This window comes from Manis javanica, chromosome 4 (assembly GCF_040802235.1).
Source record: "Manis javanica isolate MJ-LG chromosome 4, MJ_LKY, whole genome shotgun sequence".
Taxonomy (NCBI): Eukaryota; Metazoa; Chordata; class Mammalia; order Pholidota; family Manidae; genus Manis; species Manis javanica.
Window position 1 is genome coordinate 101,180,188 of NC_133159.1, and position 25,379 is coordinate 101,205,566.

Genomic DNA, 25,379 nt, shown 5'->3' on the forward strand with positions numbered 1-25,379 from the left:
AATCTTGGGGTTCTTGTTTGACTTACCCGAGCTTCACACGTAAAACAGAGACACTGAGAGTTCCTACTTCATAGGGTCAGGACACTGAGAGTATTAGATGAGGTAATTATTTTTCATCATCATCATTAATAATAACAATATTGTTCTTTAGGTTGAAGACACATCCCAGTGTTATCATTCCAAGTGAGGAATTAAAGAGGCAACTTCAGCATCAAAGGGGAAAAATCCCTTTGCTTGCCTTCAGAGGAAAAAGGACTTACAGGGCATCTCTCCCATCCTCTGTGCTACCCCAGGGGACTCTGAATAGAAGCCCTGGCCTGTTCATTGTGGCAGCTGCTGTTTGGTGCTCTACTGCTTGTGCAAGCCTGGAAAAACCGCACAGTTAGGATATGGAGCTACAAGAAGAAAAACCACTGTGGCAGCCCAGGCAAAGGCAAATAAGGCACAAAGCCGCACTGCCCATTGAGACTATTTACAAGTGTTGCCAGGCCCGAGAAAAGGCAGCCAACAATTTAAAGCTCTCTGGATTAGGTGAAAACTCAGACAGAACCGATGCAAATCTGACTGCATGTTTGCAAATGAAATTTCAAATCGTGAGGTTGCTGATGTAGCACAGGCTAAGCACAGAGCAGTGGGTTTGCAATTAGAAGCAAATATTTCTAGCGCAGGCAAGCTGGACTGCTAACAGAACTGGCTCAGCCACTTCTCTGTATGGTTGATGCTCTGGCCTCTTTGGTCATAGGATGGGTATAATATTGGCCTCCACAGGGATATGCCAGGTGGGGTGGGGAAGATCATATATGCAGAAGCATTTTGGGATCTTGGGAGGAAAAGCGCCATAAAAATCCAAGGTATTATCACCATTACCGATGTGATCGTTGTTCTTCGGCAGACTTACCCAAGTGGCCTTTGGGCAGGATCTGGTGGTGCTGGGGGACTTTAACTACCCAGTTATCTGCTGGAAAAGCAATATAGCAGGCCACAGATCATCAAACAAGTTCTTGGAAGGGGTTGGGGAAATCTCTTAGTATAAAAGGTACAGGGAGTAAACATTGTGGCTGCCCTTCATAGGATCCTCACAAAACAATAAGGAATTAGTTGTAGATTTAAAAGTAGAGAGTCCGTGGTTAAGGCAAGCACAGACTGACAGGAGAATAATAAAGACAGTGGGCATCCAACAATCTCAATTCTACAGTTATTCAGCAAGCACCTACCCTATGCAGGCACCATGCTAGGCAATGCAGGTGAAGAAGTCAGAGAAACAAAAGAATCGCACAGTGAAAAGGTAGGTATGCAGGAGATTAAAGAACAAAACCAAAACAAGCATAAAGGAGAGGGACCTGTTGGTGAGAAAAGAAAAAAAGAGAGGCAAGACCCCTACATTTGGTTTTTTCCTTCACACTTGAAGAAAACTATATGAAAATGTAAAGTTGTAAATAAAAATGGACAGGCGATCATTACGAAGCTAAGAGGAAGAACAGTTTGAGCAACTGAGAAAGGTTAAAGGTTAGTTAAAAACTTTACCATCTTGTTTAAAATCAGGGCATTTCTCTTTTTACTAGAAACGGCACTATGAGAGACATGAGATATTAATGAGGACATCCTGATACTATGTATGAAACACAACATGAGCTAACACAGGTAGCCTCCTGAGCTGCCAGCCGTGATGTTTACCCACCCAGACCATGCCTGCCTACATGGAGGCAGGCAGGGCGCCCACCTAAGCAACCTCAGTAATTGGCTAGGCTTTAACAAGTTATGCTCTAGGAAGGTGTAAGAGATTCCATCCACTGACTTTTAAAAACACAGTTTCAATAGGGAAGAGACAATTAGGAAGATGCCAACCCTCATACCCTAAAAACCCAGAGAGCAAATCCTTCTTAATAATGTGTTTCATGATTAAAATTCTCCTGTAAAGGCCAACCACTTCAAGTGGGATTTCAAAACAGGCATCTACCCACTTCTTCTGGGACTTAATTCCCACACAGGAGCAAAACAGCTGTCCTGGACTTCTGGTTCTCCTCCAAGCTGAGCTGGCACTGCTGACATTTAATCATGCCCTAGGTTAGACCCCTAGAGGTCAATAAGGAACATCGCTTATATGGCAGAGCTCCTAAAGCTCCAATCTGTGATGTGCCCTGTCCCTCCTGCAAAGGAGGCATGGATGCTCTGCCTGACTGGGGGTTGCTAAGTGGGGGTAGGTGCGCTGGAGAAGGGAGAGAGGCCATCTGGTTTTCTATGCCAGTTCTGAAGGGAGTTCCCCTGCCTATCCCTCCCCCGCCATAGCTCTCTCTCTCCCTGACTTCTCTTAAATGATGCTAGCTATTGGACCAGACCAGAGGGCGGAGAAGGAAGCTGCACATTTCTCCACTTACTGATGGGGAGGACTATGATAGGGGTGTTCTTGGGACGCTTGCTCTCCTTGTCGATGAATTCCCCAGTGATGGTTTTCTCTCTCTCCGTCACACGGCAGTTATATTTGCCGCTGTCTTCCTGGCGGAGGTGGTAGATCTTCAGCACAAAGACATTGTCACTCTCTTTGGCCACTTTAAGCTGGCCCCTGGCTTCTCGATGAGCAAATTCACTGTTGAGGACCGGCACCGCGTTTGGCCCCATGCTGGCAATAAGTGAGCTGTTGAAGGCCCAGGACACAGCAAAGTAACGATCAGGAACATTCTGAGCCTCCAGGATACATCGGAACTCCACCGGCTCACCCACCGTATACAGCCGCTTTTCTGTCTCCAGCCTCACGGTGAACTCTTTGTCTGGGAAAGCAAGCAACAAAGCAGATGTACTCTGGGCGAATGAGGATCTCAGCTATCCAAACTGCGCCAGCAAATTCCCACCACCATGCCTTCTTTACTAATGCTAACTACAGGGAAGGCACCTCCACACCAGTCTTGAAAGAAAAATCCAACTCACACCGTGGGGATCTGAGGCCCAGAGAAGCTTTAATATCATAGAGGGAACTCAGAGGTAGCAAGACCCAGACCGTCTAAGGGGCTTGTTATCCCAGTCAAGACTGATGGGGCAGTTAGCAGCTTATCAAGCCCTAGGTTAGACCCCTAGAGGTCAATAAGGAACATCACTTATATGGCAGATCACTGAGGACTGGCCTTGATCTAAAGTCCCAGAATGCCATTTAAGCAACAGGATTACAAATATTTTCTGTAATATTGTAGGACTTACCCCACTGAGATTTCTGAGACAAAATTACACAGTGGTCTGAGTACTCACCCCAATCCTAATAAATACTCAAAAAGAATATATTGAAATATATTCTCCACCCCCAAGTGAATAATGGAAATAGGACACAGGTAAGACAATCCCTAATAGAATTACATAGGAAAAGTGCGAATGAATGTTTTTTCACGTGTTTACCATCTCTCAGTTGATATCTTCAGGAAAGTGGAGTGGGAAAGTCCTACTTCCGCTGACCTCTGAAATGGTCAATGACCCCAAGCACCCTTCAAGATTGGGGTATTTAATCAGGCAGGAGAGGGTGACCAAGGAAGGACTACATCAACACTAACAATGCCCCTCTCACTGTGTAAGTGCAGACTGTCGATTCCTTATTTCCTAGGCACCCGTGGCACAAGTGGGGGTAAGACAAAGGACTGAGGGTTGGAAAAAACTTTCTGCCCTAGAAAATGGAACCACAGAACTTTGGGTGGGTGGGGCTGCAGCTGTAACCACTGCCCAGGTCCCTCCTCCTCCAGCTGTAGCTCTGTTCCCCTAATGAACTAAGGAGAACATGGAAGGGAAGATGACATCACTGGGATGTCTGCACTCCTCATAGCTTCCCTAGCTCCAAACTTGCTGGCCTTCCAAACACTGGCATTCCTGAGCCTTTATCCTATCTTGAAGACCCATGACCCACTTATATTTCCCTATCCCAGGCACTCTTCAAGCATATGAGAATCCTATTTTCCTAAGAAAACACAGGAATTGCAAGTAGGCTCTCTCGACTGCCTCTTCTCCAGCCCAAGCTTGGCTTTATACCCACCTGTTCCTGAGGCTCCCCATGTCCTCCCCTCCCACATGGACTAGTGTCTTGCCCCAAACATCCACTTTCTCCAGAAAATTAGCTCCTGCCTTTATTACCGAAACTATCTGACCAAGCAAACCACATTCTACAACTCTAGGGCTCACCTCCAATGTGGTAACTGTGGCCTCAGCTTCCCTTTCCCAGAGGACCAATCCTGAGAGACATGGGTTGGAAGAAGTAGATTTTACTCTGCCACCCTCTGCCTAGATGAACATATATCCATGTTATCTGCCAGATACTGACTTTCTGGTCAACCAATTTATGGTCACTTATAACAACATCAATGATAAAAAAGCACCCCTTCCACATAAATGACTCTGAAGACGTGCAAATGGGGGCCCTAGACTTCAGACACTTCCATTTCCTCAGTTAGGCTGGCTACAACTGTGGCTCTCTGCTTTTGAGATCCAAAGGTTCTTCTAATCTCACAGGAATGTGCCCATGGCTTGGTGAAGCCTTCACAATCCCAGGTGGAAGACACAAGCCTCACAGCAAACCTATGGTGTGCATGCAAACACACGAAACCCTCACACCCACGCACAGCCTCTCAGGCACTTCTAAGGGGCTCATAAGATTCCAAGAGAGCAGTTTGAAAATGGTTGGTCTATGTAGTCAAGGCCAACCTCTACAATATAGCAGATGGAGCTTCCAGCTAGCTACCTTTCCCTTTCTCCTCTTAGCACTCACATCCAGAACTCAACATCTGCTCACCCTTGACTTCTCTCTGCTTGCCAAACATGTATAGCAATTTTAGGCCTTTATGCTTCTCCTCCTGATGTCTCCTCGAGCTCCAAGACTCAGCTCAGGTCACCAATCTGTTAGTTTTCCCAGATTTGCCCTAACTCTCCCATCCAGAGAAAACCTAATGCTGCAAGAACACATTCGCTGTTCCCAGAGCACTCTACACACAGTGCTATCACAACACTTAGCACACTCCACTTAGCTGTGGGCTTTCACATCGGCAAGTGTCTGAGCGCAGGGACCAAGCAATATTCACCTTTGAATACCCAGTGCCTTCACCACACCTTCAGTGTGGTGGAGACCTATTAAATGTTTGCTGAAGAGAACTAGGTGAGGGCAAGGCTGGGGCTGCAACCACTGAGCCTGAATGGCACAGGGACACAGAGTGAAGTCATCAACCTTTTTTCATCTAGGTTTATCTTCACTGGCTTAGTTTGGATACATTTGCTCAGAAAATTCAAAAATCCCTAATTCCAAATTGGTAAGATTAAAAGAAAGAAGATTAACTGATACAACCGAATTTAAAAGCATGAAGACTCAAATTTGGTCCACACTTTTGAAGCAGATCTTAAAACCAGCCAGGAAGGGAAAGGATAAATATGATATAAAGTGCCTTTCATAGATTCCTTAGTACCAGAAGATTCAAAAGCTGCTAAATGCTCTGGGTCCTATAGAAGAAATGAAGTGCTGCCTTCCCAGGGGCCGAACTTTCTCATAAAAGCCCTCTAGGTGTCTGGAGAATCACTTCTGCCCTATTATCTCCAGAGCTATGCTTGACAAAATGTGGACAGTAGAAGAGTCGCCTGGGAAGTATACTGGAAATCCAGCTTCCCGGGTACCCCCCAACCAAGGCATGATTCAGGAATCCATACTGTCAGGTAAGTCTGAACCATTGCTCTGGAATGGCAGAAGAACAAGTGGCAGGAAATCTATGCAAAGACCAAGGCAGTGACTTGGGACAGCATTTGGGTGGTTAAGGAAGAGATCGTGAAGAGGGGACCCCACCTGAAACGCAGTCTCCCCAGCTCATCTCCTACCACACCTCCATGCACCAGGACCACTGTGGCCCCTCACCAGAGGCGAGTAACAACACAAGGACAGGTTTGCGGTCCTTACTGCTCTGTGCTGACAGCACAGCCCTCCATCCAGAGCCAGGGGACAGAAGGCCCATGCAGAGCCTGCCAGAGCCCCACAGAGGCAGCTAGCGGCCGTCAGCTCTGCGCAGGAGCTTGGCTGGACTCAGGGGCTGAGACAGTACCGTCAGAGACTGTGGGTGACTAATGTGAGGAGTAGGGAGGATCTCAGCCCATGGCGCCCCCATCAGCTTGCGGCACCTCTAACCTGGCACAGCCTCCTCAGGGAGCCTCCTTTCCAGGTCTTTCACTGGGGAAAGTGTTCATGGTAGAACCTGGTACTCTCTACACTGGCCTCAACAACATGCCCTGTGACTCTTCTCGGGGCCCCACCATAAAGTAATCTGCACTCAGCATCATTTCCACCACCGGCTTACTGCAAACAGCTTCTGAGGAACTGAAGAATGTGTGATAAAGTATTTTGGAGATGATAAAACACCACCAAAATATACTATTAATATGAAAAAGTAGTAATGTAAGCTAAAATTTCTCCAGTCCATAATCTCATACCTATGATGGAAGGCTCATAATCTCAAATGTCTTCTGCAAATGAAACAGGACTGGTAGGTACCTGAAGCAGACAACATCAAAGGGGCAGCCACGGTGGCTAAGGGGAACCTAGTCATAAGATGCAAATGGTTTATGTGAAATCTCTCACTTTTTAAAATGAATTTGGGATTCAAGAAAATGTAAAACTCCATGTAGGTAAAAAAAAAATCATGTCTGTAAGCAGGATTCAGTCTGTGTGGCTCCTCCCTGTGACTCACTAGAAGGTCAGGTTTTAGGATACCTGATTCACCCCGAGTACTTTCAGAGATCACCAGAGAAGGAAGTGGCCACCCTCCTAGGGTCTGACGACCCTTACCACCAAGTAGAGAATGGGGACAAGAGACACTGACCAGTGGGCTGGATGTTGACCACGGTTCCCTCAGATCGCTTTCTGGTCATGGCATACCACGAGCCATCGGGATCCTGTATCCACTCAGCAGCCTCACAGAAGAACTCGCCCTGGTCGGAAGGCTGCAGGTGGAAGACGATGAGACGGAAGGTGGTGCTCCCCAGCTTGTCCAGCCGCACCTCCCCAAGGCTCTGCCTCTGGGCATATTCACTGCTGGAGTGAAGCACGAAATCTCGGCTCAGGGAAATGACCTCCACGAACTTCTCACTGTCACTCTGCCGGAGCCAGGCCACCGATAGGTGGCTGTGCTGGAACGTCTCCGTGGCCACTTCACAAGTGAGCTCCAGAGGGTCCTGCTCCACTTTGTGCAGAGTCTGGGGCATGGCGGTGGTCTGCAGAGAGTCTGGGATCACTGCAACACAGAGCATGCCCCAGAGCATAGTCATAAGGCCAAAGGATCTTACATTCTTGCACTAAGCTCCCACCCCACACAGCCTTTAGCAATCTCTGCACAGCGACAGATGACCCCAGATGGCACAGAAACAGGAGCTTTCTGTTTGGATTTGGACTGTAACTTTTTGGCACTTAAAACACTTAACCTGTTTGGCATTTTAGTAACACTCAGATAAAAGGTGCGTTCTATTTCCTCTTATCCAATCAATGAACTCCCTGAAAATACTGTGTAAAAAGAAGTTTCTTTTAGGTCAAATAAGATTTTGTTGTTCATTTTGGCATTGCTTCAAGATACTTTAACCTGGCTTCTGACCGATCTTCAACTGGAAATAGTCCCTAGAACTTGGGGTCTGACATTTCTACACAAGGTACCCATTTCCTCCCTCTGGCCCCGCTACCCCTGCACCTACCCTAACTTCCTTCAGGAATGCATTGATCTAGGAAGGCTATGTTTTAAAAAGACCTTTTCATTGAGAAAAGCAGCAGCATCCTCAACTTTTCAGTAGGTTTCATTTTCATATAATTCATGAATCAAAGTGGCCCTACTGCAGGGGAGCCACCATGCGGGTGATTCAGGCAAGGGGAGAAATTACCCCCTGTGGTCCCTTGGTCACATTTCACTCTGGAGACTAAACACCACCCCTCTTCAACTGGTGAGGACACTTCAGTCACAACTGGGCTGTCTCACTGCACTCATCTCAGGATGGCATCTGCCAGGACTCCTGCTGGGATGCCGACTTGTGTAAGAAACGAAAAGTAACCAAAGGAAGCCTGAGGTGGAGAGAGCGGGGAGATTTCACGTGGGCAGCCCTGGGCCACGTCTGCCGATGGGAAGGGTCAATAGTACAAGGCTGTTCTGTTCTTCTGCCCAAGTCCTAGTTTTCAGGTTTTAAGCCTGGAAATTACGACTTGGGCAGAACAACAGAAGAGCCTTGATGTTACTGGCCCTTCATACTAGGAAATGTTGTGGCCCAGCCCCATCCCTCTACTGCCAGCTCCCTCCATCACTCAGGCAGCCTGGGCCGAGGGAGACTGCTGCTGCACCATCCCTCACTCACGCTGCCGAAGGGCCTACCGATGTGTTCCAGGTCTGAGCGAGGACCTGAGCTGCACTCACGGTCTGACTCAGCAGCACGCAGGCATCTCCGGGCCTGGCCAAAGGCATCATTTCCAGAGGTTTCGCTGCTCTGCCCCCTGATGTCATATACTTCTTCATCATCATTTCTTCAGATCAACAACGACAAACATCTTTGCCTTGTATTTTCACATGCCCTTTCACCAGCTAGAGGGCCAGTTAACCTTCTGTGAATTCTTAATATCTGCTTTAGATCTTTTTTAACCTTCAGCCTCTACCTGCTATTATTTACAAATGAACATGAAAACTCTGCTCACTTACACTACGTGTTGGGCTTTAAAATATTTGGGGAACTTGATTTTTTTTTGTTAAGTCAAATAAAGTTGTATTATAAAAGAAGTGACTCAGTGTTAAGAACTGAATGTTTACACTCCCTCCCTCTGCCCCTGGCCAAATCCATGTGACAAATCCCAATGCTCAGTGTGATAGTATTTGGAGATGGGGCCTTTGGGAGGTGATTAGGTCAGGAGGGTGGCGCCCTCATGAATAGGATTAGTGCCCTTACAAAGGGCCCTCAGTGAGCTCCCCTGCTCCCTTCCCACCATGAGAAGGTACAACAGGTAGTCAGCAGTCTGCAACTGGAAGACAGCCCTCATCAGAACTGACTCTGCTAGTACCTGACCTTGAACTTCCAGCCCTCAGAACTGTAAGAGAAATAAGTTTGTTGGAAGCCATCCAGTCTGTGATAATTTGTTCTAGAAGTCTGAAGTGACTGTGACGCTCATGCAGGACACTGGCCATGTGAAAACAGTTGTCTCCTTACCCACAAGGTTCATCTTGGCACTGTAACTCCCGAAGTACCGCTCGTCCGTGTTGGGTGTGTGGCATTCATATTCCCCAGCATCCCGGGCCTGAAGATCAGTGATGTGCAATAAGGCCAAGTTTCCCTGGACTCTCTCCACATAGATCTTCCCAGTGCGGACACGCTGGGTATAGATGGCGTAAGGGAATGAAGCGTCCACAGTGCTGACGATCTGGACCTCACGCTCTGGGGCAGAGGGCAGGTAAACAGACCACTGGAAATTCTGCTCAGAAGGTCCCTGGTAGCCACTCACGTTGCACCAGATGGTGATGTGGGAGCCCTCCATGCGGTACAAGGGTCCTTCCTGGACAGCAACCTGCCGCTGGGCTGACACTATACCTATGGGAGGATATACACACAAAATGCTTGCTTACTTCTCAGACCAAAATGCAAAGTAGGCAGCAGCCATCAAAGGGTTTGTTATTTGTGTGACATGATAATATAAATAGTTTACTGGACCTTTCTGAGGTGCTCTGTGATTTATAAATATTAATTAAAACACTCCATGGTAAACCACTGCCCTTAATTTGCATATATGGGAATTTGATCATGCAAGGAGGTGGTTCTGGTACTTACTCAACAGCTGACCCTTGGGAACTGCATTTAGTCCTTCTGTCATTTATGTGACAGTTTTATATCTGCTTATTAATGCTGTTTATAAAGTTTTTAATAAAACAAGCAGAAAAAGTTGAATCCTTGGCCAAATTCAGATGAAAACAAATAAAAGCAACTGTCTTAGAGTCTGGCTGAAATTAAACACTTCTTTCTTGATTTGAGGGCTGGTTGGAGGGAGTTCTGCACCTTTCTTTGGTTCTGCACCTTTTAGTTTCAAATGCAGCTACTCCCAGGACACCACGTGGAGGGCATTCCTTACTGCCTCCTCCTTCCATGGATGGAGGCTGGGCTGAGCTCCTGCAGGCTGCTGCAGCTTTAAGCTAAGCACACACAAACCTGAATGTGAAGGGCTGAAGCAGATTCCTGCTGCCTAGATGCCCACACGCTGACAATGGGGGCAAGTGACAGTGCGGACCCCGTGGCATAAGGAAGGCAGGCTGCTCTCCAGGGCACAGCCCAGATTCGCCCACCAGCTCCCTGCCTCCTGATTGGGAATATGCTTTCCCACACTCGCCTCTGCCTGCCTGCTCCATGTTCTTCTCAACAAGAACAGACTTGGAGGTAGGGAAATAAGGTGAGTTCATTTTCTCATTCCATACCTGGATAACACTGAAAGTGCCTGAGCCGCGGAAATGGTGGGAGGGGCACACCCTGTGGCCTTCCCCTTGGCAGTGGCTGGGCACGGCAAGTGTGGCCAAAGGAACAGGTGAATTCTAGTCATAGCTTTGCCAGGAACTGGACCTGTCTGGGTCATCTTAGACGAGTTGCTTTTCCTGTCTGACCCTTGATCTTACCATCTATAAAATGATTTCTAAGAAGGCCGTGGAGCAGCCTCGCACTTATGCTAATGCTGGCTTTGTCACTTACTGGCTGTGACCTTGGTAAGTTACTTAACCTACCCAAGCTTCAGTTTTTATCACCTGTAAGATGGGGATAATAATGTATGCCTCATAGTTATTGAAAAGGCTAAATAACATCTGTGAAGCCCCTGCACAGGGCCAAGTCCATAATTTGTCCTCAAAATGCTGCTAGCTAAGACCTTTTCTGACTGGAAGATTCTGCATCTCTGGATCCTTAGAGGACACTCCAATGGCCTCTGGACAATGACACCATCTCTGGACCACCCACTGCCACCCACAGCTGCAGCTCACTCCCACTCCCATGAAAGCTTCCCTTTTCCGTCTGCAAAAGCAAAGTGCAGCTGCTCTGGAGTAAACCTATATGAAGTGGATTCAGCTGATTAACAGCAGGCGAGCCCAAGTACTCGTGAGGTGAAGCTCTAAGCCCAGTCTAGTGGGTGGGGTTGGGCCTCAAAATAAGCCAACCTAACCTGCAAAATGATAAACTTTGAAACAAACCCTGTAAGGAAAGGCCTGTGGCTTATATATTTTTATTCATGCAGCACAGTTTCTCCCAAAATCTTACGCAGAATCCCATCTTGGCTTTAGCACCAGAAGCAGGGAAATTCAAAAACTGGTTGGGTGGGGGGGTCACAAATCAACAGATCACAGTGGTATGTGAATTGATGTGGTACATTCTGGTTGATAGTATTCATTACTATAATGAAAGTCATAGAGGAGACAGCTCATTAGTAATTTTCAGTATGTTAAGATTTGGTGTATAATATGGTGACTATGCATAATTTTTAGGACAATTAGAAAAGTAGATAGAAACCTTTGAATCAAATGTTTGCAGTTCGCCAGAAACACAGAACTCTGAAAACAATTTAACTACGTTCATAACATTCACGTGTCCTTGCATTTCAGTGAACATTAAGATTTTTAAAAATTCTAACACATAGCAGGGTCAAGAATTGCTACTCTAATGGAAGAACAATCCCAAATGAATAGTCTAAAGTCACAATTATTGAAACTGGAAAAAGAAGAACAAATGAGGCCCAATAAAGATAAGAGAAGTATAAAAAAAAAAAGAATTGCTGCTCTAAGGTGACATACAGTGCCAGCCAAATGCCCAAATTAAAGATCATATGCTAACTTAAGGCTTTCAATAATTTTAAGCTCCTCCTTTCTGCAAAGACTCCAAGTTGACTTGAGTCAAGAAAGTTTCATTCTCTAGTGAATGGGCAGAAGAAAGCAGCTGGCTACTGTGATGCAATACTGAGTTTACCAAGAGGGTGGTTCTGTTTACAGACCTTACAAAAGCATTTGATCGTCTGATCATACATATCAACTCCCTGAAAGGCCAACGGTGTTAAGTGGCCTGAATGAGACAGGGCATCATCGTCAAAACGACTTGTCTAAATCGGAAGCAGATTATAAACAGCCCTGACAAATAAATAAATACTGGATTGTACTTTAACTATACACATTCAACTGCACCTGTTTATTAAATAACTTCTTAATTTCCTTCCCATCCCAAGGGGGATTTTGCCCCCTGAAAATAATTTTCTTAAGAAGTGGACCTTAACATAGAAATAAAAATTAACTTCTCTTCTTAGTCAGTTTAATTTCCCTTCCACACCTCACCCTCCCCATTTCCTTCTCCTGGCACTGCCCCTGCTACCCAAATCTCATTTTCCTAGATACTGCTGCCTTCAATGAGACCCAGGTCCCCAACTCTGACCAAGGCATCCCCTGACTCCATGGCCCCTTTTATCTTCTGTCTCAGTCTACACCAGAAGGCTTCTCCCAGACAGGGACTGCCTTTATTTTTAATAACTTTGTACTTTAGACATCCCAGTACTCTTTGAATTACTTTGCAATTCTGTAATTTAAAAAGAAAAGAACAAAGGAATTGTCATAATTGTATAAAAAGGACTAGACACATAAGACAGAAAAAGAGTGGAAGACAAAAATAGGGACAAAGAACATGGGTAATCAATAAAAAGTAGTAATGCATATTACACATATTCATCTAACTGTATCAGTAATCACTCAGAATGTCAGTGCCCTAAATGCACCATTGAGACAGAGATTCTCAGAGTGAATCAAAACACATGACCCAACTATATCTTGGGGTTTTAAAGAAACCCACTTTAAATATAAGGACACACACAGATTAAAAATAAATGCATGGAGAAAAATATACCATATTAACACTAATCAAAAGAAAGCAGGAGTAGATATATTAAATCAGACAGAGTAGACTTCAAAGTACTGGAAGTCATCAGGGATGAGAAGACATAACAATTCTTGATATGTATGCACATAACAACAGAGTGTCAAACTACATGAGGCAAAAACTGATAGAACTTTAAGGAGAAATAGTTGAATCTACTATCATAGTTGGTGACTTCATCCCCTCTTAACTGGAAATGGACAGATCCAGCAAGCAGAAAATCAGTAAGGACCATTCAATCAACTGCATATCATGGACATCCACAGACTGCTTCATCCAACGAGAGCAGAACACACATTCTTCTCAAGTTCACACGGAACATGGGCCAAGACAGTCCACATTCTGGTCCATAATACACACCTTAACAAATTTAATATAATAAGCGTACAATGTCTGCTTGCAGACCACAGTGAAATTAATCTAGAAATTAGTAACAGGAAGATAACTGGAAAATCCCCAAACACATGGAGATTAAAAACACACTTATAAATAACACACACATAGAAGAAATCTCAAGTCAAATTTTAAAATATTTTCAATTAAATGAAAATGAAAACATGACTTACCAAAATCTGAGATATGCAGATAAAGCAGTGCTTAGAGGGAAATTGATACCATTGAATGTATGTATCAGAAAAGAAGAAAGATCTCAAATCAATAATCTAGATTTTTACCTTAGTAAACTAGAAAAGGAAGAGCAAATTAAATCCATTGTAAGCAGAAAAAAACAAGAATCAGAGCAGAAATCAATGAAACTGAATATAGGAATCAATAGAGAAAAGCTGATTCTTTGGAAACGATCAATAAAATGGAAGCCTCTAGCCAGGCCAAGGAAAAGAGAGGGTACAAATTATTAATATCAAAAATGAAAAGGAGGATATCGCTACAGACCCCATGGAAATTAAAAGGATACTATAAGAATCCTATGAACAACTCTGTGCCTACAAATTTGATACCTTGGATGAAATGAACCAATTGCTTGAAAGACACAATCTGTGAGAACTCATGCAAGAAGAAATAGATGATCTGAGCAGGCCTATACCTATTAAAGAAATTAAATCAATAATAACCTTTCAAAGCAGAAAGTCCCAGGCCCACATGAATTCACTGGTAAATTATTTTGAACATTTAAGGAAGAAATCGTACAACTCTCTATAACATTTTCAAAAAGAAGCAGAGGGAATACTTCCTAAGTCATTCCTTCAGTGCAGCACTGCCTTAATACCCAAACCGGACAGAGGTATTACAAGAAAAGAACACTGCAGGCCATTATCTCTTGTGAACATAGATGCAAAAGTCCTCAACAAAATATTAGTAAATCAAATCCAACAATGTACAGAAAGAATCATATACCACAACCAAGTAGGATTTATGTAATTCTGGTTTAACATTAAAAAATCAATTCATGTGATCTATCACATCAACAGGCTAAAAAGAAAAATTGCATGATCATATCAATTGAAGCAGAAAAGGCATCTGGCAAAATCCAACACCCACTCATGATAAAAACCTCAGTGAATTAGGACTAGAGGGGAATTTTCTCAACTTGATAAGAACATCCACAAAAAGTCTATAGCTAACATCATACTTAATGGTGAGAAACTTGAAACTTTCCCACTAAGATTTGGTAAAGTACAAGGATCTTCCCTCTCACTTCTTTTCAACATCATACTTGGAAGTCCTTGCTAATGCAGTAAGGCAAAAAAAAAGAAAATAAGAGGTATACAGATTGGGAAGGAAGACATAAAACTGCCTTTGATAACAGATGACATTATTATCTATGTAAAAAAATCCAAAATAATTTACAGACAAAACAAACAAATAAATAAAAACCTGGAACAAATAAGCAGTTATAGTCAGGTTGCAAGACACAAGGTTATTATACAAAAGTAAATTGTTTTCCTATATGCCAAGAATGAACAAATGAAATTTGAAATGAAAACACAGTATTGTTTACATTAGCCGACCAAAAAATGAAACAATTGTAAATGTAATAAAATATATACAAGATCTTCATGAGGAAGACTACAAAACTCTGAGGAACAAAATCAAAGAACTAAAAAAAAAAAATGGAGAGAAATTCCATGTTCGTGGATAGAAAGACTCAATATTGTCAAGATATGAGGCCTTCCCAACTTGATCTACAGATTCCACACAATCCCAATCAAAATCCCAGCAAATTATTTTGTGGGTATCAATAAAATTGATTCTAAAGTTTATATGGAGAAGCAAAAGACCCAGAATAGCCATCAGAATATTGAAGGAGCAGAACAAAGTTAGAAGACTGAAGCTACCTGACTTCAAGACTTACTACAAAGCCATAATAATCAAAACAGTGTGGTATTGGTGATTGATCAATGGAACAGAATAAAGAGCCCAGAAATAGACCCCAATAAATATAGTCAAGTGATCTTTGACAAAGTGGCAAAGGCAATACAATGGAGTAAAATTAGTCTCTCCAACAAATGGTGCTGGAACAACTAGACATCCACATGCAAAAAAAAAAAAAAAAGAATCTAGACATAGACCTTACACTCTTCATAAAAATTAATGGACCACAGACCTAAATGTAAAATGCAAAACTATAAAACTGCTAGAAGATAACATAGGAGAAAACGAGATGACCTTGGGTATGGTGACACCTTTTTAGATACAACACCTAAGTTATGATTCATGAAACAAATAAATGATAAGCTGTACTTCATTAAGATTAAAAACTTCTGCTCTGTGAATGCCAGTATCAAGAGAATTAGAAGACACCACAGTCTGGGAAAAAATATTTGCAAAAGACACATCTGATAAAGGACCAAAATATGCAATGAACTCTTAAAACTCAGCAACAGGAAAAAAACCAAACTGATTAAAACATGGGCCAAAGACCTTAACAGGCACTTCACCAAAGAAGCTATCAGGTGGCAGGTAAGCATATGAAAAGAGGCTCCACATCATATGTCATCAGGGAAATGCAAATTAAAACAGCACTACCAATACCACTATACACCTATAAAGAATGGCTAAAATCTGGAACACTGACAACACTGAATGCTGGTGAGGATGAGGAACACTCATTCATTGCTGGTGGGAATGCAACCTGGTACAGCCACTGTGGGAGACAGTTTGGTGGTTTCTAACAAAACTAAGCATACCCTTGCCATATGAACCAGCAATTGCATGCGTCAGTGTTACCCAAAAGGTGTCAAAAACTTCTGTCTATACAAAAACCTGCACACAAATGTTTACAGCAGCTTTACTCATAACTGTCCAAACTTAAAGGCAATCAAGATGTCCTTTTGGTAAATGAATAGATAAATAAACTGTGGTACATCCAGACAATACGATATTATTCAGCCCTAAAAAGAAATGAGCTTTCAAACCATAAAAAGACATGGAGGGACTATCATTACATATTATTAAGTGAAAGAAGCCAATCAGGAAAAGCTAAACACTATGATTCCAACTACATGACATTCTACAAAAGGCAAAACTTACAGAGACAATAAAAAGATGAGTTGGGAGTGGACAGGGAGTTGAATAGGCAGAGCATTGAAGAATTTTAGGGCATTGAAAATACTCTGTATGATACTATAATGATGATATATATTTTACATTGGCCCAAACACCGATAATGACAGTGACGCGTCAATGCAGATCACCCACCAGTTGTTAACAAGTGTATCAACAGTGATGTTGATAATGGGGGGATGCTATGCATGTTTGGGGTTCTGCGGGAAATCTCTGTATCTTCCCCTCAGTTTCGTTGTACATCTGAAACTACTCTAAAGAAAAAAAAAGTCTTAAAAAAAATACTAGGTGATAGGATGGCAAGTGATTTTTATTTTCTTCATGTTTTACTCCTTCCCCCAAAATAAAAATAATGGATAATTGCTGTTTAAATTTATTCTGTATTGACTAATATGAGATAATAAAAATATGTATTTGGTCTGTATCCCTGCTTCCTGGCTCAAAGCTCCTAAAACCTCTGGAATTTCCTGACTGACAAAAGTGTCTTTTGTCATTCATAAGAGGCTGCTTCTGACCCTACTGGAGTTTATGCTAATGAGGTGACTCAAGGTAGGCCCTCTGATAGCTTCAAGGGAAGAGTTGGCCCTGTTCAGACAGTTGAACTTTCAGCCCTACCCTCAAACTCCAGGGAGGGGGTGGAGATTGAGTACAATCTTTAATGGTCAATGATTTAATCAGCCCTCCTGATGTAATAAAGGCCCTAAGTGGTGAGGCTAAGAGAGCTTTCAGGTCAATGCACTGGGTGGGCGGCGTACCTGGAGAGGGCATGGAGGTTGCCCCCACCCCCATCTTGCCCTATGCACTGAACAGACCAATAGGAGTTGCAGAAATGATGGAGTGTTTCAGCTTTGCTCTGGGACCACACACTCTGAGAAACGCCAAGCACCATGCCAGGAGGACATCAAAACAGCCCTAGGGAGGGACTTCAAAGGCCTCCCTCCAACAACCAGCATGTAACTGAGCCACTTTGGAAATGGATCCTCTCACCCCCTGAAGCCTTTGGATGGCTGCAGCCCCAGATGACATCTTGCCTGCCCTCACCAGAGAGCAAGGGGCCAGTGCTACCCAGTTAAGATACTCCTGACTTCCTGACCGCAGAAACTGTGTGAGATAACGAGTGTTTCCTGCTGTGTTTTTGTGGTGTTTTTTAGGTTAAACCTTGTTTTAGGAACTTATTGACAACTGAGGTAATTATCACTTTAGCACAATAGTTTCTCCAATCAAGATTTTTTAAAGACTTTATTTACAGCAGTTTTAGGTTTACAATAAAATTGAGAAGAATTTACTGTTGTTTTAAGCCTCAAGTTTTGGGGTAATTTGTACCAATGTATGAATAATATAGGCAACTGTGAGTCCTAAAATTGAATGAAAAATTGTGTTACACACATATATATGTTCTTCTAGAAGATGCATCCATAAATTTCAAAAGATTCTCAAAGAGATTCCAGACCCAGAAAAAAATTAAGAATATTGCTTTAGACAATAAATGGCCAGTAAGAAAGGCCATGTCCTTTTTGGGTTTCATTTTGATAGTCACCATCAAATGAATGTTATCACTTCACTAGTTTATCAAGATACTGCTTGCCCAAGGATGCTCCCGCTTTTTCCTTTGTGCTAAGTCCTAGAAGAATCTGGCTGGGGGCAGCATGATTCAGGACTTAGTGAGCAGGGAGGGGTCACTGTACCTGTGAAAGCCAGCCCCTCATGTATTTTTTGGAACATGCCTGGGCTCAGGGACCCATCTCTCTAGGCACAAGATCCAGTTTCTATGTGTGAGATGCATGACTGAGCATGTGAAAATATCAGAAGGATCAACCTCCCCATTCTACACCTGCTCTCCCAGTTGTGGCCTCTATCATCATCAAAGCTCATTTAGTGCCCCGCTGATAAAAATTCTACCCCACCACACTAGTTTCTTTATCTGTAAAGTGGGAATAATATAAAACACCATATATCAAACTCACAGGCAATCCCAGAGGTCAAATAATTCTGTGAAGGCTACTAAACAATTATTTTAAAATTTCATCTTATTTCTACCAACAGGAGATATCAATCTAAAAATAGAAATATCTTTATAAGTACAAGAGCATTAGAAAGAACATATTCAACTTCTGGTTAAAATGCAAAACTGCATTTGCAATAAAATTATGTTAAAAATAAACACTCTACTATACTAGAAAAATAACCAAAGAGATTATCAATGATATTGGGCTGAATATTTGGGTGAGAATCTGAGTGACTTCCTCTTTTCCTTTTCTGTTTTCCCATGAAAATAAGTAAGTGTGTGTTGCTTTAAAATGAAGATAAATGTTGACAAAGATTAGCATTTTGGTGTGCCAGCCACTATCTTACTGCTCTGTATACATCATCTCATTTAATCCTCAAAACAACTAAAAAGGTGGTCAATTTCATGACAGCAGCATTTATCAGATGAGGAAATGGTCTTCAAGAGTAAGTCACTTTCTCCATGACAATGAGCATGACTAATAGTTGTCTTAGTCTATGACTTACACAGAATGTGCTCTGTGAGTATCAGTGATAAGTGATGATAAACCACTGATTAGGTTTTCTTGCCAACCTGGTCCTGAAGACTGTGATGGGGCATCTGCACAGCCTCCAGTTAAAAATACCAAACAGACCCACCAGGGGTGGAGACCAGGCCAGCCAAGTGGCTCTACAGAACATAAAGGCTCCTGAGAGAGCAGTCAGGAGGGCCACTCCAGAGGCAAGGCCTGGGGAGTCCCACCTTCTGGCCTTCAGCCAAGGCAGGACAGGGAGGACAGGAAATGGCATGAGCTAAAAGGACCTTGGTTTGATACCTTTCTGAATCTGGACAGACAGACATGAAGCCTGGCCCTTATGAACAACAGCCAGCACTGGCTGGACCTGATCAGGCACTGGGCATTGTTCCAGCTGCTTTCTGTTATTAACTAATTTTCACACTCGCAGCAATCCTATTACCCTATAAGTCACTCTTAGTGACTTTATTTTAGATGCAGAACCCAAGGCAAGGGATGGGGAGTTAGTGAAGCCAGGCTGGAGACAGCCATGCTAAAAGACCCTTAACAAAGAGAGCCCTACTAGGTCCATGTCATGGCCCTCCAGGGGCAGCCTAGCCAAGGTACCACAGAGCCAGGATGCCTTAAAAGACAACAGACACAAGTGCCTACATCTGGGTCATTACTGCCATCAAGAACATCCCTTGAGACAGCCAGACTCCCATGTGCTATGTCCAGTACCACAACCCAGTAGCAGACTTGAAGGATGGAGCTAATTCTGGAATCTTCTCCTCCCTGACCTTTCACAGCATAGGCAGTAGCTGTGAGACCTGGGCTGGGTACTTACACCTTTCTGTGCCTCAGTATCTTTATCTGTAAAGTGATATAATTTTCATAGTGTTGTTGAAGGATAAATGAGTCACTACATTTAAAATCCTTAGTACTTGGCCCATAATAAGTGTTCAATAGGCATCAAGCCACTGACTGCAGTAGTAGCAATAGTAGTGATGTTAACTCTACCTGAGGAACTTATTTCTCCCACACACCATGGCTGGTTGTATTTTCCAAACACAGTGGCAACAATCTCTCCTATCCCACATGCTCTTCTGCAAGGTGACCACGCCATCAAGAAGTGGAGTAGTTTATTCCCTTCCCTTTGAATCTGGGTGAGCTTGTGATATTCCCTTCCCTTTGAATCTGTGTGAGTTTGTGACAATGTGTGACTTTCAAGGCTATGACATAAAAAATGATGCCCCTTCCACTCTGCTACCTGGTGCCCTGTGCCACTGAGTAGGAAGTGAAGACGGTCCTGAGGCTGCCATGCTGTGAGGAAGCCCAAGCCACATGGAGAGGCCATGGTAAGGTGCTCCAGTCCAGAGCCTGGGCAGAGCTTGCCACCTGCCAGGCACTATCTTACCGCTCTGCACACATCACCTCACTCAACCTGCCAGCCCTGTGTGTGCCGTCATATGATCCCAGGCCTCAGCTGCAGGCAACCTGCCAACCTTGCAATCTTCCCAGCTGAGGTCCCAGACCCTGGGCAGCAGAAAGAAGACATCCCTGCTATGCCTGCCCAAATTCCTGACCCACAGATTCTACGAGCATTATAATAAAATGGTTGTTTTAAGCCACTAAGTTCTGGAGTTATTTGTTACATGGCAAAGATACCTGGGATGTATGCTACACTTTCAACCAATAGGTACTCTTTTAAGTACCTATTATATGAAGGGTATCAGGCCAGAAACCATGAGGAGAAATCAAGACATGGTTTTATGCTAAGCTGACAATCCCAAAGGAAATACACGTAACTAAGTACTATTATACAACAGGATGCAATGGCAGTGCGCAAAGTGCAAGGTTAATATCCCTCAGAAGAAGAAAGTGGGTCCAAAAAGGCTTCACAGAAGTAGTGACATCTGAAATGGGTCTTGAAGGATGCAAGGGGGAAGCACATGACACATGAAAACACTGCAGTATGTTCCACGGTTGGCAAGAAGTGTGCCATGGTCTCTGTTGTTCCATGCTTGGAGGGGACCTACTGCATGTGGGAAAGGGCACTGAAAGGCACACTGATAAAGTCAGCCCCTTCTCTGGGATGGGGAAGTGGAGAAAGGCTAGTAGAGGTAAGTAAGGACACAGATCCAATTTGTTTTCTGAATCATCATTCCAGTGGCAGGTGGACGGCAGAGCAGAGGGCAAGACTGGAAGCAGAAAGAAAAATTCACAGTCAGGAAGCCGGGACTGGTGCTGAGCTCAAGGACAAAAATATCATTCATTCTTTGAGGCTTTTTTGGTTTGCTTAAATCTCCAGGGGTACCTAAAATAGAGCTGGTCTAAAGACAATGATTAATAAATGTTAAATTATTGATGCCAATTCTAAGAAGGTGTGACTACCAGCTACAGAACCAGCAGAGGACTGTGACACGATGATGTACTTCATCCCAAGGCAACTTTGATTTCCACGCCATCAGCACTGCTGAGTCACTAGGCCACCTCATTGTCCCATGTCAGGATATTTAGCTGCTGAGCCCATGCCTAATTTACGCACTACAACATTTTGAAGCTGCCACCTTGGCAACCTCTGACTTCAAAAACATTGTAAATGTTCTAATATTTACATAAATTAGAATACCTTTTACAATTTTTAATTGAAATATTAAAAACCATTATTCTCTTTTGATGACCAGCCCTAATTCTGTTTCCTCCTCAATTCCCCAGAGACTGGCACTGCTGATTTAGGAATATATCTCTCCAGACTTATTTTTAAAAGTGTCTGTTTACATACAGATATATATGTAACCATGGAAAATATACAGTATTGTTGAGCATTTGTTTTTACATAAACAGTGTCATTCCATACAAATATGTCCTTTGGTTTTCCTCCTAACTGATAAAGTCAGTGAGACTGACATTGAGACTGAATTTAATTCTAGTTATTTCCTTTTATACAGCTGGATTCTATGATGGGATTATGCCACATTTTATTTATTCTCATGTTGATGTAGATTTAGGTTTTCTAATCGTTTTTGCTAGCACCAATAAGCCCTTCGTTTTTCACATGCCTCCTGCTGCTTGTCTTCCTTTCCTCTCCGGACTTACACAGTCTCCTAGCTCTTCTCTCCTTGGCCGTTTAAACCACAGGAGAGACCTGGGCACTTCCAGGACTTCCACGGCTGCTCCACCTCACGACATGCTTGGCCGTAGGACTAGTCCAAGGATCACACCGCCCTGCTCTTCTGTTTCAGCGCCTCCTCCTCTGTCACTCACCTTCACTCCTTTCCCAGGAAAGGCAGGGATAAACCCCCAGAGTCCTACCTGCCCTTTCATATTCCTCCCCCTCTAACCCAACCTTGCCCATGGCTACAGTAACAGACGCTTTCCCAACTCCACCAGCATTCAAGGCCACAAATCCAACAGAAAATGCTTATAATTGACTGTAAGTACCTGTATTTGCCTTCTACTTTCTGGAGGGGAAAAAAATTGAAAGACAGGATCAGATTACTTGCCTGTGAATGCTTGCCCTGTAATTACCCTTGATCTACTGACCACTGCGTCCTTGCATCTGGTTTCAAGGATAACAGAAATGGGTTGAGTGTCAGGCTGGTTCTTTTTAATAAGAGGGCAGCCTCATGGCAAAGTGGTTCCTGCCAAGCCCAGTGGCCTAGGAACCACAAGCTTAGAGTGAGTCCTGGTAAAAGGACCATCACTCAGAACTAGCAAATGCCTTGTTCTTTCTCACAAGCATAAACTTACAACTCTGGTTGCTGCTACTATTTTAGGCAGCATTTCTGGACCTTAGATGCCCCAGTTTCTCCAGATTCTCAGTCTGGTTGAGAAACAATTACTGGATTTCAAAACAGCCTCTTCACTGGCCACCACCACCCTTGCTGCCTGGGGCAGCGTGTCTTCTCCCAGGCACCTGTCATACTCAGCCCTCCTGGGAGCTGGCAGGGCTCTGTGCGCCCCCCTCAGTGCTCTCCAAGAGGAAGACGCCAAGCTAGGTCCTTCCTGAAAAATGCCAGAAGGGCTCCTTCAAGCAACCTCAGGATGTCAGCCAGCAGTGACAGAAGACCTTGGGGGAGGGGGGTGTCCGGTACATCAGGCAAAAGACCAAGGCCTGGATGTGACAATGGCCATGGCCTCAGGAAGCCATGAGAGGTCAGCCTGCCATTTCCTCAACATTACGTTCCCCCCTTCCGTCTTCCAACACCTAGGCCATGGAGATACAGAGGTAGAAGTGGGGCCTACCTAGCTAAGGGAGGCACAGGTTTTGAATGCGTGGTCTCCAGGGGGGCCTCAGAGCAGCTTCCTACTCGAGGTGCAGCCCTCCAGCTCTCCCATCAGGAAGTACTCCCTGTGCAAACCGCTAAGGCCTCTCTTCTGCTGACTCTGCCCATGGCCCCGCCGGCCAGAGCCTTCTCCCCCGAGTTTTCTTGGCCTCCCAGAGGCCATGCTGTGACTCTCAGCAATAGGATCACTAGCAATGAGCAACCATGTTATTATCTGTGCAGACCCTGAGCAGACCCCAGTGCTTGGGGCTCATTAGATGATCCAGGTAACGTCGCTGACAGATGAGTGAATGGGCCAACGGGTCCAGCTGGGAGCTGGTTCCAAGTGTCTACTTCTCCAAGGTTAAGAAAAGCTCTGAACACTGCAGTCAGTTCCTGAGATCCCCAGCTAACTCTGAGAGCCAGAGGCTTGCTCTGGGGGACAGTGAGGGAAGCAGCTCGCTGGCAGCAGCGACCATCTCCACACATGTGTGGGCCATCTGCTTGGATAATCATAAGAAGCTAAGCCCACTCAACCAGCTCAAGTTGTGGGAGCCGGGGTGTAGCAGGTGGAGAGGTGGGAATGACAGCCACACAGTGCAAGTTCACAGCAACCCAAGAGTATGGATCACGGACCCTGGAAGGCCCAGAACTGGAAAACTGTGTGACGCAGGCCACTTCCTGAGGACGGCTCCCCTCTACTCTTCAGGGAAATGCTTCCTGTAGTTAGCCACATATACGTGCTAGTGTTGCTCTCTCTCCTGCAGCCCCCACCATGGCTCTCAGTGCAAACTCCCTATACATCAATCTCAGTGGCTTAGCAAGTCTTTTTTGCAACTAGGCCTCCCTCACCCCACCCAGGTCCAACCAGACTTGAGCAAAAGAGCATCTGTATTCTATCACCTGGCATACAACCACTTCCTCCAAGGTCCCTACTGCATACAGGGCAGCAGAGACCATGGAGGGAAGTGGGGGACACCCCCTGCTTTAAGTGTGACTGGCCAGGCACCCTGAAGTATGTCTAGTATACTAATAAAGCACCAAGGTCTACATTCAACTGAAAATTAAGAGTCAAGTGCATTGACACTGCTTCTGGGGACTTTCCCAAGTGCTTGTTACTTCTAACAGTAATCCATGGCACTTCTTCTCTCTTGGCTTTGACCTTCACTGTTGGTAGTTCAGTCTCTTGTACTTTGCCCTCCTCTGTGGGCAGTCCTTGGGTTGCATATTTTTCCAGTGCAAGTTAAGAAACATGCTTTAAGCATGACTGTGAATGGATAGTGAGCAGTGGGCCCCTGCTTGTTTTCACTGGGGGGCATGATGCATAAAACAGAACCAGGAAGGCAGGGTTTAACTCTGCAGAAGCGCAGAGAAGAGAACCAGGGAGGAATTCTGAACACAGCATGGGAAGATGGGTAGGGCTGTGCTGGTACAAAGTGGAGGCACCTTCCAGAGGGAGGTGAAGAATGAGCAACACACCACGGGGCAGGCAGAGGGCCACCAGAGAGACCCCATTACATCATCTGCAGCACTTTCTCAGGCAATACAGTATTATGCAGCCATTTAAAAAAAGAGAAAGATATTATGAACACCTAGAAATGCTGAAAGAACATTACTAAGTTAAAGAAATAAAGGCTCTAAAATGGTTTGAAATTAATAGAAGGAAAAACACCCCCACCTCACACACCTCTATATATGTGTGTGAGGATACTAGACTAACATGTAGGAAAATGCTAAAGGGCATTAGGGTATTAAGTGACTGTTTTTCTTTGCACTTTGTGTTTTCTAAGCATCCTGCATTCTGCATCGATTGCTCTTATAATGAGGACAAATGGTCCTAAGTCACTTGTCAGTCCACCTTCCCCCTCACCCTCCAGAGGGGTGAATATTTCCTGCAGATGAATGAGAGTTTGAGTAAGCTGGGGAGGGAGGTTGGCCAAGGGGCCTGGTGGAGGGAGGGGGACTGATGGGAAGTAGGGAAAGGTTGACACAGAGAATGATGGCAAAACCAGCCGGAGCCAGACTGGCAGGGGACCTGGCAGTGCAGGATTAGCACATGGGGAACTGCTGCCCTCTATTTGAACTTGGTACTGCTCAAGGGCCTGGCGAGACAGGTTTGACCTCATCTCTTTTTTTGTTTTAAGCTGTTTGGTCACTTCCCTAAAACTCCTTATTTTCTGAGTTATTA

The 25,379-nt window shown here is 44.3% G+C and overlaps 1 protein-coding gene across 3 annotated transcripts in view; it reads right to left on the reverse strand.

Moving 5' to 3' along the window:
- The window catches only part of IGSF3 (immunoglobulin superfamily member 3), an 89,221-nt gene that overhangs the window by 30,298 nt on the left and 33,544 nt on the right, over positions 1-25,379 (reverse strand). For all 3 annotated transcript variants that reach the window (XM_017650326.3, XM_073234463.1, XM_073234462.1), the window contains exons 3-5: positions 9,172-9,549; positions 6,822-7,232; positions 2,376-2,765 (exon numbers count right to left, since the gene is read on the reverse strand). In XM_017650326.3, the coding sequence (XP_017505815.2) occupies positions 2,376-2,765; positions 6,822-7,232; positions 9,172-9,549 (1,179 nt within the window). The remainder of the gene's footprint in view (positions 1-2,375; positions 2,766-6,821; positions 7,233-9,171; positions 9,550-25,379) is intronic.